The following is a 15295-nucleotide window of genomic DNA, read 5'->3' as shown; positions in this document are numbered from 1 at the left end:
CGGTTTTTTCGACAGTGAAACATTGTAATCATGACATTTCATATTAGGCTAAAAACGTACAATTTCAAATTCTCTTCGATTTTGGAACACAAAATTGTGAACACACACAATATTTTATCACGAGCTGCCACTGCACAGATGTACCTGGAATAGTAAAATTATAAACAACAAGTTCCCATTTTTCATCAAGGTTGTTTCTAATTGTTAGTGAGGTGACAGCAGTTACCAAGAATTGGGAATAGAATAATGGCATGTCTGTATACAGAATTTTGCCTTTATTCACCTTTATACATGATTCTTGTAAGTGGTAAATTTAATACATGGCCAATGACTTTACTTGCTAATCCAATGGAAGACATCCTTCGAGCAGGCCAAGATCAAACCTGTGTTCTTGGATCCAGAAGCAAGCTCATTAACTACAACTAGTGGTCATGACAAGAAGCTGATAATTATCAATGTCATTGAAATTATTGTGTTTACGTACTAGTGTACAATATGAAGCTAGGGCTATAACCTGGGCATTTTATTTCTAAAAATGTTCTATACAGAGTGAACCGTAAGTAATGTCATTAATTTCAGGGGGTTATTCTTTGAGATATTTCAAACAAAAAAGTCTAATAGAATTTTCTCGTTTTTGCTTCCTTTTCGAGATAAAAATTGTTTTATATGGAACATTTCATAGCATCTTTTGGGAAAACCATTGATTTAATTCCCAATATGCTCAGTCAATTCAAGAGAGCAGAGTATTATGATAATAAATGATTGAAAGAATTTTAGTTTTAGCCTTTAAATGTACAGAAATTTGATCCAAACAAATGTAACTTTTCGTTTTGGAAAGGAATTTTAAAAAGTCACATTTGTTCGAATCAAATTTCCGCATATTTAAAGGACAAAAATAAAATTCTTTTAATCATTTATTACCATAATACACTACTTTCTTAAACTGAATGAGCATATTGAAAATTAAATCAATATCTTTCCTAAAACATGCTATGAAATGTTTCATATAAAACAATTTTTATTTCGGAAGGAAGCAAAAACGAGCAAAATTTTATAAATATTGTTTGAAATATCTCAAAGAATAATCCCCTGAATATAATGACATTACTTACGTTCACCTGTATACAGAAAAGAAGTACTGTATACAGAGACTGCATCAGCAGTATCATTAGACAATAGCCTATCAAACATAAACAAAGTCGGTCAATAATGTTTGTTCTTAGAGAACAATGGTCAAAAGTAAGTGTGAATGAAAATCAACATTAAACCCCTAAAATGTAGCTAAGTACGATTTTATGATGCTAAATGTTATTTGGAGAGAAACACATGTATCAATTAGAAGGAAGGTCAGAATTTTAGCACAAGTGTGTGAACGGTACTGTTAAATGAATGTGCAACAGTGATTCACTGGTAGATTGCAATACAAACTTCTACAAACTAATGTCTTCGAAGAAATTTAAACATCAAATGGCCAGAACTCAAAATACCAGTCTCGCTTTTAATTAAATTCCAAGAACAAAACACGTGTAGGATAAAATTTACTGGTAGTGAACATTCTATGCTTCTGATTAATTACAGAGGGGGAGGGAGAGCTTTACATAGCCTTATCTCCCCCCCCACATCCTCCTTTCTCCTTCACTTTCTATCCCTGTTCTTCCTCTTTTCCCTCTCCCTTGTAACAGAAGTTGTAAGAGTGTCCTAAGCAGAAAAGTGATTCAGCTTCTTCTAAATGAAAAAGAATCCAACAGACTGACAAGTCTCGAAAAACAAGAAAGAAACATAAAAATATGCAACAATACGAGGAACTCGTCCAGCTAATCACAAGCTGGCAAACTCACTACTCTGAAGCGCCAACAACAACATTCAATATTTAGCATCTGCAGAACATTGAAACCAAACGAAGACAATTTGCCATTACGAAACTGATTTTCTTGCCTTGAATTATAATAGTGATGAAGGATGGATTCAATATTCCAAACCAAAGACAAGAATAACATCATATGAATTCCTCTCAGAAAAATAAGACTGTACAGCTGGCACCAGGTTTTTGGCGTGTGTTCTAGATATATAGTGTCCAGTTTGTGAGCATGTTACTAGTGCAGCTGAGAATGGTATCACTTCCTATACACGTCACATCAGCCACTTGCCAAACACAGTTGTCAGACTGACTGGGGCAAATGTCAAACATAAATGTAACGTTCCCATTACTTATTTCACATGCCAAAAACAGTGACGCTGACTGTACCTTCAGATGGCAACACTATGGCTGCTGTTATTCTAGCTGTGATCCTAATGGTGTGCTATCAAAACATAGACTATAATCCAGAAATGAAATATAGCAAGATGGTATACTTCAACCAGTAGTGGTTTCTGGCCTAGTTGCAGGTTTGTGCAAACAGCCACTTTCACCACTACCTTCGATACATCCTTTTAATTTAATGAAGATTGGATTGTTACTTCTCTCTGTACCATTTCAATTAAATGTTTCTAAATAGCAATTCGTTTAGAGTTCTCGTCAATCAATAACAACCCAACTTCGTCTGTGTTCGGTCCAGCAAGGTGTGATAATTGCTTTACCACAGTCAGAATTCTTGCTCATTTCTTGTGTGCATGCATCTAGCCTACTAATTTCACAATTGAAACTATTATGATCTGTATTGCGAAATCTGCTGGAAGTCACCCTGAAACTTTGCAGCTGTGCAAGTGACCAGTGTTGCTGCTGTTAGTGCTTTGTATTTAAACTCGACAATGACTCAATGCATTTTCAACGTGAATTCAAAGTTTACATACTGCACCACAATAGTAATTAGAGGTTTATGATGAACAGCCTGGACATGTAGCGACAATCAATAACTGTTCCCTGCAAGAACTTACTAACAATGAAATCCATCTCATATAGTAAAATCAAATACAAAATGTTGATGTTCATATAAACCATATTCAGTGGCGGCTCATGGGTACTGAATTCAGGGGGACTGCATACAAAAATAAACCATGCACCTTATTTAAAGATTAGTTCCATGCGTCTTGTCTTGTAGATTGCAAACTTTTGAATCATCTTCTTATTAAAATCTGATATGTCGTTTAACATAGTCTTTACAATGGAAAACATAGCTAATGCGGTCAGTCTCTCTTCTCTCATTGTATTTCTAAGACAGGATTTCATTCTTTTCAAACACGAAAAGCAACGTTCTGGTTCGGAAATTGTCATTGGTATGGTGATAGCTATGCGTAGTAGTTTCACAACTTCTGAAAATGAGGCCTGCAAGTTCTCAGATAGAAGAAACTGCAAGAGCTTGACTGTGTCACTGATATTTCTGAATTCTTTTCTCTGATACAGCATAGTGAGTTCCGTTTTTAGTTTGTCTTTATCGAACATTAGAAAAAGCTTCACACATACATTTAGGTTATTTTCAGGAATCGAGCTTTTGGGTAGCATTCAAATTTTTCTTGACACAGAAGAGAAGATAATATCAGATAATCTATGAACTGGAATCGGGTCTTAGCTTGTGTGATAATGAGGTCACACACTTCCTTGGCTGCCTCAACCCTTGTCTGAATCCCTTCGACCTTACGATGCTTTTTAGGGTTTTCATTTTCACAGACCTCGCTGCTTAACTGTGCACTGTTCTATATTGTCTGTATGGCATTAACAAAGCTCGATATGCAGAGTTGGCCTCGGCAGCATAGTCGGTTGCGGGTTCGATCCCGGCCCAGGTTGATGGCATTTAAGTGTGTTTAAATGAGACAGGCTCATGTCAGTAGATTTACTGGCATTTAAAAGAATCCTGCGAGACAAAATTCCGGCACACCAGCGACGCTGATATAACCCCTGCAGTTGCGAGTGTCGTTAAATAAACCATAATTTAATTTTTTATATGCAGATTTGGACCTTAGAAATATCTAACTGGCGATGTTGTAGTTGGTTGTATAATATATCTACATGATACATCAATAAATGAAAAAAACTGAGCTGGAAATTGAATTCAGGATCTTCAAGAGCACGCACCAGGGCGCTTGCCTCATTTATTGTGATGTTGTTAGATGTTTCAGATTCCATTATGGTTTGAAAACATTCTAGCAATGGCTCCTTCTTCTCATGAACAACGTTTACTGTTCTTATTTTAAAACTCCATCTTGTTGTTCCAGCTGATGGAATTGTCTTTGAAACACATTAATCTAATACAAACTGTGTGGAGATCAAGAGAAGAAAGCAGAGTACTGGATAAATCAGCAAAAAATATGCGAGCCTTTGTATTTTGTTTAGCAGCTCTTTCCATTATGAGATTCAATTGATGAGCACTTAGTTTCACATTTCTCCTGAATTGATAAGGTACTGAACTGAATAGACTGTAAATATTGTACAGAATTAAACATCGTTGCACTTGTTATACTCACAAAATTAAATAAAATGTATTTAAAACTGCGCGCTACTGACAAGCTGCTGGAAATGTTGCAGCTCCTGGAAACTCTGGATTCTTGGCCAGGGGCAGCAGGGGGAAGGGTAAAACTAACGCGCAAAGCATCTGAGACGAGACTGGCAGCTCCAGAGGAGGAAGTGGCTTCACCCATAGTCCTTGTCTCCGGCTTCGCTCTGGCAGTACCAGGGGAGAAAGTGACTTCACTAATGATTGCGTGCATGTCAATGAGAGCGATATTTTAAAAAATTCGAGCCGCTAAATAGAGACTGTATTTCACAACATAAAATGAGACAAGAGTCACAAATGTTTGGGGGTGCTGCAGCTCCGCAGCCCCTCTTCGAAAGCCGTCCCTGACCATATTTTAAAATTATGACAACACTTTCAGATGATTATTATTGAGTAAATATAATGATACAAGAACTTTGTGCAAATACAGTGTTTAAAAACTCAAGTTTTATTGGAAAATTATAAACATTCAATGTGAGACCTCTTGTTACATGGCATACACCAACACAACAAATTCTTGCCATTCTCTCTCCAACAAATCTCTGTTTATGGAAGCAATTGCAGCAATGATCCAATTCTTATTCCTTCAAGGTCTTGGGATAGAGGTTGCACATAAAGTGCATTCTTTACATACCCCAAAGAAATGTCACATACTGTCAAGTCTGGTGACTTGGGAAGCCAAGGGCGATAGACCAGATTAGTGTTAGTAGCACATCCAATCAAACAATGTGGTAGATATTCGGAAATGTCTATGACACAACCTTTGTGCTATTGTTACTGAGATTGTTTTCACAAGCTCAGAACGCAAAACAATTTATGTTACGGAGCTGCATTCTTTTCAACAATGTCTCCCATGGCAACAGAAAGTGTAAGGAAAAAAAAAACAAGAGTAGAGAATAGCTCTTGATAACGAATCCAACACATGATTCTCTTTTACTTCTCTCTCATGATGTGGCTGACTCAACCATTCAGCTCCCACATTGTGATCTCTAGCTCTTTTTCTCTCATTACCTCTCTGTACGTACAAAAAACTGATACCTCTTTATGTTAATAAAAAGTCAAGAGTGATGGGTAAATCTTTACAATAGCGTTACCACATAAAAAAAAAAGTGGATAGAAAGGACCTGCCACTAAAGACACTACAAGACAGCGGTTTGGGGGGTAGCGACATTCTAAGATAATTGTGAGTATATGCAAAGCATACCAAACGCCTAAATTAACCTAATCTGTCACTGATTCCATCTTACGAAAACTCGCCTTTTCTCTGTGATCAGTAAGAGAACGCATGGAAATGAGATATATGTGTTGCCTCTAATTAACACCCATCCCTTCCATCTCGATGAAGCAACCCACCTGCCCATACCTCTCTGTAAGCTCCCACTTATTTCAGTGTCAGTACTCATTTTTTCATGTACCTTAACATGGTAAAGCAAATGTAAAGAAATACCAAGTAATGAAATAAGCTAAGCATTAGATGAATCACCAGCCATGCAGATAAGGGGAAACGAACTCGTGAAAATTAATTGAATCAGCATCTTTAGCGGTTGGTCACAAAACAGGGATGTCCAATTTTGAAAACTCCTTACATTTATTAATTTAATAATTAACATAGTATGTATTAGTCTAGCAAAGCCGATGTAAGCAATTTGGTAGCAGGGAGGACCTGCATTTGGTGAGCTGAGAGAAACTCCAGGAACATTCTCTGGGACTCACTGTGCACAATACATAAAAACAGACTATAACAATGAAAGGGTAATGGAACGGAGAAAAATTCTCTCCGGCACCGGGATTTGAACCCAGTTTTCAGCCCTACGTGCTGATGCTTTATCCACTAAGCCACACCGAATACACATCCCGGCGTCGGACAGAACCGTCTCAGTTTAAGTTCCAACTCTTGGGTTCCCTCTAGTGGCCGCCCTCTGCACTACGTCATAGATGTCTATGAACGTAGAACTGAAGTGCACCTCAGCACAAGTGTGGACTTCAGTCCTACGTTCATAGACATTTATGACGTAGTGCACAGGGCGGCCACTAGAGGGAACCCAAGAGTTGGAACTTAAACTGAAACGATTCTGTCCAACGCTGGGGAGAGTATCCGGTGTGGCTTAGTGGATAAAGCATCAGCATGTAGAGCTGAAAACCTGGGTTCAAATCCCAGCGCCGTAGAGAATTTTTCTCCGTTCCATTACTCTTTCATATGATGACGCAGAATATCTGCATGAAATATCATATGTAGTTCAGTACATTAAAATAATATATAGACTATAACAAGGTCGCTAAACATAATAGTACATTATGCAACGAGCCTATAATGATAGTAATTAAGACGCAAGTATATTCATACGAGCGTCTTAATTACCATTATAGGCAAGTTTCATACGACTTTTTATGCTCGACCATATTTCTAACTTGAAATTATACAGATGTATACATTTTATTTGTATCTGACAAGATTGGAAGTGACCTTGTTCTAGGTCGTGAATTGTGAGATGTGCGCAGACGCGAAAGTATTGATTTTTTCCGAGGAACAATAATGTCATTGACCTTGATGTAATCCCGTTATACTTGATATAACCTTGATTATTGAATTCGGACATTGAAAAACGAGATGACAAATTGTATTTATTTGAATATTATTTACAATTAACGCTAATTATTATAGTAACAGAACATAACTTTCTGTGACAGTATTGGATTTCCAGCCTGCGTGACTTGCTAGTTGTCTTTCAATTGCATATCCGAGAATAATCGAAAACCTGAACTTTAATGAGTAGGTGTACTTTAATGACATGCATTAAAGTGCTGCTACCAGGTGTATAATTACTACATTTCGGCATGGTCGAGCATAAACTAATTTAATCTAGAAAAGTTAATATGCTTAGCATTTGTGTGCATTTCCCAAATAATGCTGCCATACTTATTTCATTCTACAACAAACAGCCTGAATTATTTCGTGACAGTGGAAAGATCTTATATCCCAAAGGAAAGTTAGGCATTCAACTTCTTTGCACCTTAAGGCCAGTCTCTAACCAGTCCTACATTACTACAATGATACCGCTATGCTATGTCGCTTTTAAGTCGCTGCACGTGGTTTTAAATGGAAGTTCTCCCACTAGCACGACGAATATGAGATCACGACTCCACCTGCTAGCGACAAGTCGTGCGAGACTCGACATGTCAGTCTCCTCGCTATCTTACCACGATCAGTAGCTTGAGATAACTGAAGAAAAAAAGAACAACATTGCCTTCGTTAAACTAGTAGAACAATATCCGTGCCTATACAACCATAATTTCAGCGGAATACGCAAGGAGAGATGTGACTACAAAAGAGTAGAAGCTCCAATTACAGTAGTTACATGTGTTATGTTATAAACAAAATAAAAGAATTACAAATAGAAACAGAGAGAGAAAACAGAAAGAGTGAAAAGAAATGGAAGATGGAGTGACAGAATAAAAATGACAATATTTTAAATTAAATTTTATACTTACAACTTACAAATGGCTTTTAAGGAACCCGGAGGTTCACTGTCGCTCTCACATAAGCCCGACATCGGTCCCGATCCTGAGTAAGATTCATCCAGTCTCTACCATCTTATCCCACCTCTCTCAAATCCATTTTTTATATTATCCTCCCATCTACGTCTCGGCCTCCCCAAAGGTGAATTAAATTATAACATACAGAATATATAGGCCTATATATTAAGTTAAGGATTGGAAGTGTGACATTTTGGAAGCTTTCAATATCATACTCATATACTGCATAATGTAAAAGCTGAAATCTAAATCCAAAATGTTACATACTGTATATAATGAAATAAAATTATATGCTGAACATAATCTCAACAAATATTAATTTCGATTATATGATGTGTTTGTTGGAGTCAAAATATGTGTTCTTAAATTAGATTTTCTGTAATTTAATTTAAGATGTCCGTGTTATTTGTATGTGATGTTAATTTAAATTAAATTTGCAAACTGTGGGTAAGATATTCTATTTCGATTATGCTTCTTAAAATACAGGAATCTTGAAAACTGCTTTTACGTCACGGGTGTAGATAAATAACATTATGTAAGTTATTCTGAATAATTTAAATAAAATATTAAATATTCGATAAAATAACAAACTTTTTTCCCCTCATTTTTCAGTTCTTGGGCACAAACAAAAGCCGCTCTATTGATGATGTTCCGGGCGCGCTTCCGAACAGGGGCAGAGGCATTTCCCCTAAGGTTAGAGCCCAGTTTAGGTGTGTGTGTATTAATCGGAAAAAATGTCATATAAACATGCGTCCTATTCTCAACATTTTGTAGCCCCTAACTTTCGATTAATATACACACACCTAAACTGGGCTCTAACCTTAAGAGGAAATGCCACTGCACCTGTTCGGAAGCGCGCCCTATGTTCCTAATACAGTAGGTATATAGCTTCATCCAACAGCTCCGCCCTTTCTTCCTTCTGAGATACCAATAAGCAATGATGACATCATCCTCATAAGACATCTTTCAAACATCTTTGTAGCGATCGTGTAGTTTGTATGCGCTAGCTTATCTGTCAGTCGCTGTGCAATAACGAAGCTATCTGTTGCATTCTGGTAGCGTTGTTGTAATGTAGCACTAGTGGGAGACCGGCCTAAGGATCTTAACGTTATTCATCTTTTACTGTGGTTATAACATCATTGAAGAAGTGCTAGGAAAGCAGGTCTTCCTTTTTAAGACAAAGTAGGACTACAGAGTTTTAAGAGTCTGAAGTAGCCTATAGACCTATAGCATATGATTTGACCTACAGATAATCATAAAAATGCAATTTTAAATGGATATTCCAATGTTTTCAAGTCTCTTCACCATATCTTCTATCACACACCCAAAAAGCTAGGTATTCTATATTAGTTCCTCTAAACCTGTCAATTACGTCGATATGACAGCAAAAGCTATTTTCAATCGACCTGCGCCCCTTACTGAAGTTTTTTTTATTCAATTCTTGTATTAAAACAACAGTTAAAATGTCCCACCACAGGTAGGCTATAGCCTAGTATATGTAGACTAGAAAAAACCAAGAACTCATTCTTATTATAAACTTACAGATAAAGTCTATGCAAATATCCAATTCCTGTACTGTATTCAACCCATGCTTGATGGTAGCTTTTAAGGAGATTGGCTTCACCATTTGCTCGAACTTTTTCAAGAAGAGCCTTCACGTGATCGTCAAGAAAACATTTTGTTTCTTGGTATAACTTATCCGCCAGTGGTTCCGGATACGCCACACATAAGGTGTATACATCACTGGAAATAAAATAATAATTGATTTCTAATTAAACAAGAAAAGTATAAATCTAAAAATCATTTATATTTCAGACTATTAAACCTGTTTTATATTTCTACCTACCTGAAACGATCATTCCAAGTTGCTCTAGGAACATTTCCAAGTGTTATAACTCCCTTAACAGTTTCTTGTAACACATCCCACGTCTCATGGAAATTAACTCGTTTTGGTTTTAAAGACATGGTATAACTATAGCAAGCACTTTGCATATGCACCTATGATTGTGGCAGAAACAATAACATTATGAACAGATGGTACATAAATTACTAAACATAGTTAAAGTGTTTTCGTATTTGGAAATAGCAGTAAACAATATGAACTCTTCCCTTTCGGCTTCTAAAATGCATTTGTCACTTTTCCTCTAAAAATAGCATGAAGTTAACCTTGTAGGTCAACAATGAGAAGTACAATTCGTGTAAATAAAATACAATCGTTTTGTCCACTGCTCCGTTAGAGATGTGTCGTAAATATATATTTGTAAATTGGCAATTACTTTCCAAATATACAACAGAGATCAGACAGAAATGACATTTTTTGTCTGTCGCAATTACAAAATCTAGATCACTTTCAAACCATTGAATGTAAAATGCTCACAATAAATTAACTAAACGAAATACTAGACAGTCGGAAAATATGAATATAACATAAATTGATGGTACAGCTGAAGGACCAGTTTTATTTTTAACTACATTACACATCACATTTTCAAGACACACACACCTGACTCAAATTTCTTATGCGGCCATTATAAAGCTCGGTTTTATTCGGACTTTCTCGATGCCATTCCCCGTGCGTTTTTTTTTTTTTTTTAAGCAAGACGTAAAGCGCTGCAGCAAGACAGTCCTTTTGTTACATTTGCTTCACCGTCGTCGCTGAAGCAGCGCTGCAGCAACCGTGCAGCAAATCAAAACTCCGCTTTACGAGTTTGGTGCTCGATCCATCATGGCGGAATGCGAGTTTTGGTCTTCTGCTGAGTGGATAAAACGAAGTCTTCTGCATCGTTTATTATTGTTAAAATTGTCTAGTAATAATAATTCCATGTCATTATCATAGAAGTCGAAACTATTTAACATGTTCGGTTCTTTTAAGGTTAAATTTATTACTGCAGTAGTAGAAGCCAATATTAATTGTCCACCATTTTGCAGTCAGTTGACCTAATTGCGTTTATTTTTCGACCCTCATTTTGCTGCAGCAAAGGCATGAAGCGCTTACTGCTTACTGAAGCGCTTTAAAAAAAAAATGTACGGGTCGTTGCAAAAATCTCTTCTCCATCTATCGTTATAAATCGCAACTGAAATGGCTGAAACAAGTCAGCTGATTGGAATCGATATCATAAACGATCGCAAGACAATAATGAATACTCCTAAACGCGGCTTTTCAAAATGCCGTTTTGAATGCTTTTAGGAAAGCTACACGCTCTCGCATTCATATTAATTAAGAAAGTACGCACGAATGTGCAAGTGTCTACGTTTTCTCTTTGCCATATTCTGTCACTGATTTTTCTCTTTCTTTCACGTAGATAGGTGTTGAGATCAGTGTTGAATTCTGACCTTTTACCCTGGGAGGAGCCACCTGCTTAGCTCAGACGGTAGCGCGTTTGCCTGCTGATCTGGAGTTACGCTCGGGCGTGGGTTCGATTCCCTCTGGGGCTGATTACCTGGTTGGGTTTTATCGCGGTTTTCCCCCCACCATAATGCGAATGTCAAGTAATATATAGTGAATCTTCAGCCTCATCTCTCTAAATACCATCTAGCTATCGACGCTAAAAAATTCAGTAGCCTAGTTTGTACAGCGTCGTTAAAGAAGTAAAAAAATAATAAAAACAACGGAGGGGGGATGGAACCGACGCAAAAGAAACAATGATTTTCAGATCTTACGTAAAAACAGAGGCAATTTCTATGTAAAAGGGAACATACAAAAATGGCTGGTGATGGAAAACTAAGAATAACGAGATTTTAATATAGGCCTAGTTGTGTAAAACATATGAATAATATATACTATCCTTCTGTGTAAAATTGTCCCATAGAGTTGGTGTTAAGTATAGACCTACTTTTTACAAAAAATCGCCTAAATTTAGCATGCCTTTATAGGCATGCTAAATTTATCAACCGATTAAATTAGAGGTTTCCTTTTTTTTTTTTTTTTTTTTTTTTTTTTTTTTTTTTTTTTTTTTTTTTTTAAGGCTTGCATCTCAACCTGAGGTTTATTATACTTCCACTCCTGTTCTGTGAATGATACTTGTAGCCGAACGGCTGTGCTCTTGTAGGCCTACATGGATCTTCCAGTGCTTTTCTAAAGATTTAAAGGGTACTGATATGAATATACCCCAGTTGTTTTTTGAAGAGCTTCGATGTCATTTTTAAATGCATTTCACACAGTTTACAAATGCACCACCCTGAGTAAGATCGAAATACAAGCAATCTTATTTAGAGTTCATATAGTTTTAGAAAACACATAGGGCGGAAAAGGTGGACGACTGGTGTATAACAGAATTGCGACGTGAATATGCAATAATTGTGTATTTAACACATAGCGAATTCTCTTTGTCTTTCTTTCTCTCCCACTAGCAGTTTGACAACAGCGCAGTAATATTGCATGAGTAATGACTGAACTCATGTACCTTCTAAAGCGTATGCTATATAGTTTCCCATTGTTTTTTAGGTTTGATTTCGCGTCCAATGACTTTATTCACTGACTTACCACTGAAAGCACCAGATGAAAGTAGCGCAATGGAATTACCAGCTTACAGATGTCACTTTCATTTAAAGTCAATTGAGAATTTTCTTCATTAAGTACAAAGCATACACTTTCCATTTACTCCTCAAATGACCCATGTACTTTATTTTTAAGAAAAGTAGGTACACAGTGTTTCTTGTTTTGCCACACAAGTGAGCAACGAAAAGGAGGCAATTTATCCTCCATGTATCCCTCACTCCACTGAGATTTATAATATACCTATATATATGTATGGGAGGTGAAGTGACTTCTTTTCGGAGCTCAGGGAAGTTGTTTCAAATATGTATATCAGTACTCAGGGTGCGAATTAACGGGGGAATGGGAGGATTCCCCTCCCATTGGAAAGTTATTCCCCTCTCATAAATTCATATTAACATCCCTGCCAGGGATAACTTCTTCCACTCTTTTACAAAATATAATTGTTTTGATACGAGTATACTTTTAAAGTACAGTATAAAGTAAGCAAATAAAATAATATTGATGTATTATCATCACTGGTAAGCTGACAACAATCAATAACTTAGGAATTACACTCTTATCTTAAGCCTGCCCATGATTATTATTATTATTATTATTATTATTATTATTATTATTATAATAATCAAGATGCAAGACAAACAACTCAGTGCGACCAAGCGTTGAGCATATTGAATGAGGATAATTTTATATATGGCATTCTCTATCTAGGATTCTATCCCCCCCCCCCCCATCAGAAATCTTAATTCATACCCTACCTTACTTATTTAGCCTACTTACAAATGGCTTTTAAGGAATCCGCAGGTTCATTGCTGCTCTGACATAAGCCCGCCATCGGTCCCTATCCTGTGCAAGATTAATCCAGTCTCTATCATCATATCCAACCTCCCCAAAATCCATTTTAATACTATCCTCCCATCTACGTCTCGGCCTCCCCAAAGGTCGTTCTTGTTGTATGGATTCGTAACAAGCTGTTTTTTACGGTGATGGGTTGTTAACCTTTCGCCCAACCCCCAAGCTCGAAGACCACCCCTTATTGGCTGCCCACGACTGATTATTCAATATATTCGCAGCTCCCCTCCATATCTGAGGATGTGCCATGCCATGGTGATAGGGACCCGCAATACATGGATTCGTACCCTACCAGTACTAATAATTTATTTGAAATTTCTAGGTATACTGCAATGATATAGAAAGTATTCGTCTACAAATTCTTAAGGACTCTATACTTATACTAAATACTCATTTGTATTCTACACATTAATGTGATTGTATCAACATTTTAAAGCAATTTTTATAGTTAGTAATACTAGTTTCCAAATTAACTTTGCTCTGGAGTATGCCATTAGGAAAGTCCAGGATAACAGAGAGGGTTTGGAATTGAACGGGTTACATCAGCTGCTTGTCTATGCGGATGACGTGAATATGTTAGGAGAAAATCCACAAACGATTAGGGAAAACACGGGAATTTTACTGGAAGCAAGTAAAGAGATAGGTTTGGAAGTAAATCCCCAAAAGACAAAGTATATGATTATGTCTCGTGGCGAGAATATTGTACGAAATGGAAATATACAAATTGGAAATTTATCCTTTGAAGAGGTGGAGAAGTTCAAATATCTGGGAGCAACAGTAACAAATATAAATGATACTCGGGAGGAAATTAAACACAGAATAAATATGGGAAATGCCTGTTATTATTCGGTTGAGAAACTTTTATCATCCAGTCTGCTGTCAAAAAATCTGAAAGTTAGAATTTATAAAAAAGTTATATTACCCGGTACCGGATGTTCTGTATGGTTGTGAAACTTGGACTCTCACTTTGAGAGAAGAACATAGGTTAAGGGTGTTTGAGAATAAGGTGCTTAGGAAAATATTTGGGACTAAGAGGGATGAAGTTACAGGAGAATGGAGAAAGTTACACAACACAGAACTGCATGCATTGTATTCTTCACCTGACATAATTGGGAATATTAAATCCAGACGTTTGAGATGGGCAGGGCATGTAGCACGTATGGGCGAATCCAGAAATGCGTATAGAGTGTTAGCTGGGAGGCCGGAGGGAAAAAGACCTTTAGGGAGGCCGAGACGTAGATGGGAAGATAATATTAAAATGGATTTGAGGGAGGTGGGATATGATGGTAGAGACTGGATTAATCTTGCTCAGGATAGGGACCAATGGCGGGCTTATGTGAGAGCGGCAATGAACCTCCAGGTTCCTTAAAAGCCAGTAAGTAAGTAAGTAAGTTTACAAATTAGTACAGTTTTCATGTTAGGCCTAATTAAATTTAAATTATTGTATGTTTATAATCTGGATCTGAGTGGTCACCTGGTCTGTCAGGCAGATGTCTCCCTTTCTTTGTGACAAATTATTATTAAACTGAAATATTTATATTTACTGCATACGCTGTAACTATTTCTGTAAAGAAGATTTAAAATAAATTGGCTGGTCCACTGACTAAGAAGATACTACCTACCGAAGGATGCATTGGAATGAATGGTGAACGGAATAAAAGTCCAGGGCAGAAGAATATATGAGATGATAGACATCATTGAGATACATGAATCATATACAGCGACTAAGAGGAAGGCAGAACATAGGAAAGATTGGAGGATGGTGGGTTTGCAGTGAAAGACTTTCCCTTGAGCAGAACACTATGAATGAATGGATACTGTCGTACAAAAAATAACACATGAAACACGTTTCTAATGCTATATAATTACTGCACTTTGTCAAAATTAGGAGACTCATTTAGCTCGTTTCCTAAACACCGACTTGTGCAATAAAGCATAACATTATAAACTTGTTTCATAACATACTATTGCGTTTCGAACGACGAAT

General features: G+C 36.8%; 1 protein-coding gene across 3 annotated transcripts in view; it reads right to left on the bottom strand.

Annotated features, from left to right (window-relative positions):
• Nucleotides 1-10613, bottom strand: part of Cul2 (cullin 2) — a 44855-nt gene extending 34242 nt beyond the window's left edge. The window contains exons 1-3 of one of the 3 annotated variants that reach the window (XM_069847624.1): nucleotides 10465-10613; nucleotides 9808-9959; nucleotides 9504-9729 (exon numbers count right to left, since the gene is read on the bottom strand). In XM_069847624.1, the coding sequence (XP_069703725.1) occupies nucleotides 9504-9729; nucleotides 9808-9841 (260 nt within the window). In that variant the 5' untranslated portion in view covers nucleotides 9842-9959; nucleotides 10465-10613. The other 2 variants (XM_069847625.1, XM_069847623.1) reach the window with 2 other exon arrangements.
• Between the last annotated feature and the right edge of the window lie 4682 nt (nucleotides 10614-15295).

Source organism: Periplaneta americana, chromosome 15 (assembly GCF_040183065.1).
Source record: "Periplaneta americana isolate PAMFEO1 chromosome 15, P.americana_PAMFEO1_priV1, whole genome shotgun sequence".
Taxonomy (NCBI): Eukaryota; Metazoa; Arthropoda; class Insecta; order Blattodea; family Blattidae; genus Periplaneta; species Periplaneta americana.
The sequence above is the reverse complement of the archived record's forward strand: the minus strand, read 5'-3'. Positions and strand labels throughout refer to the sequence as shown.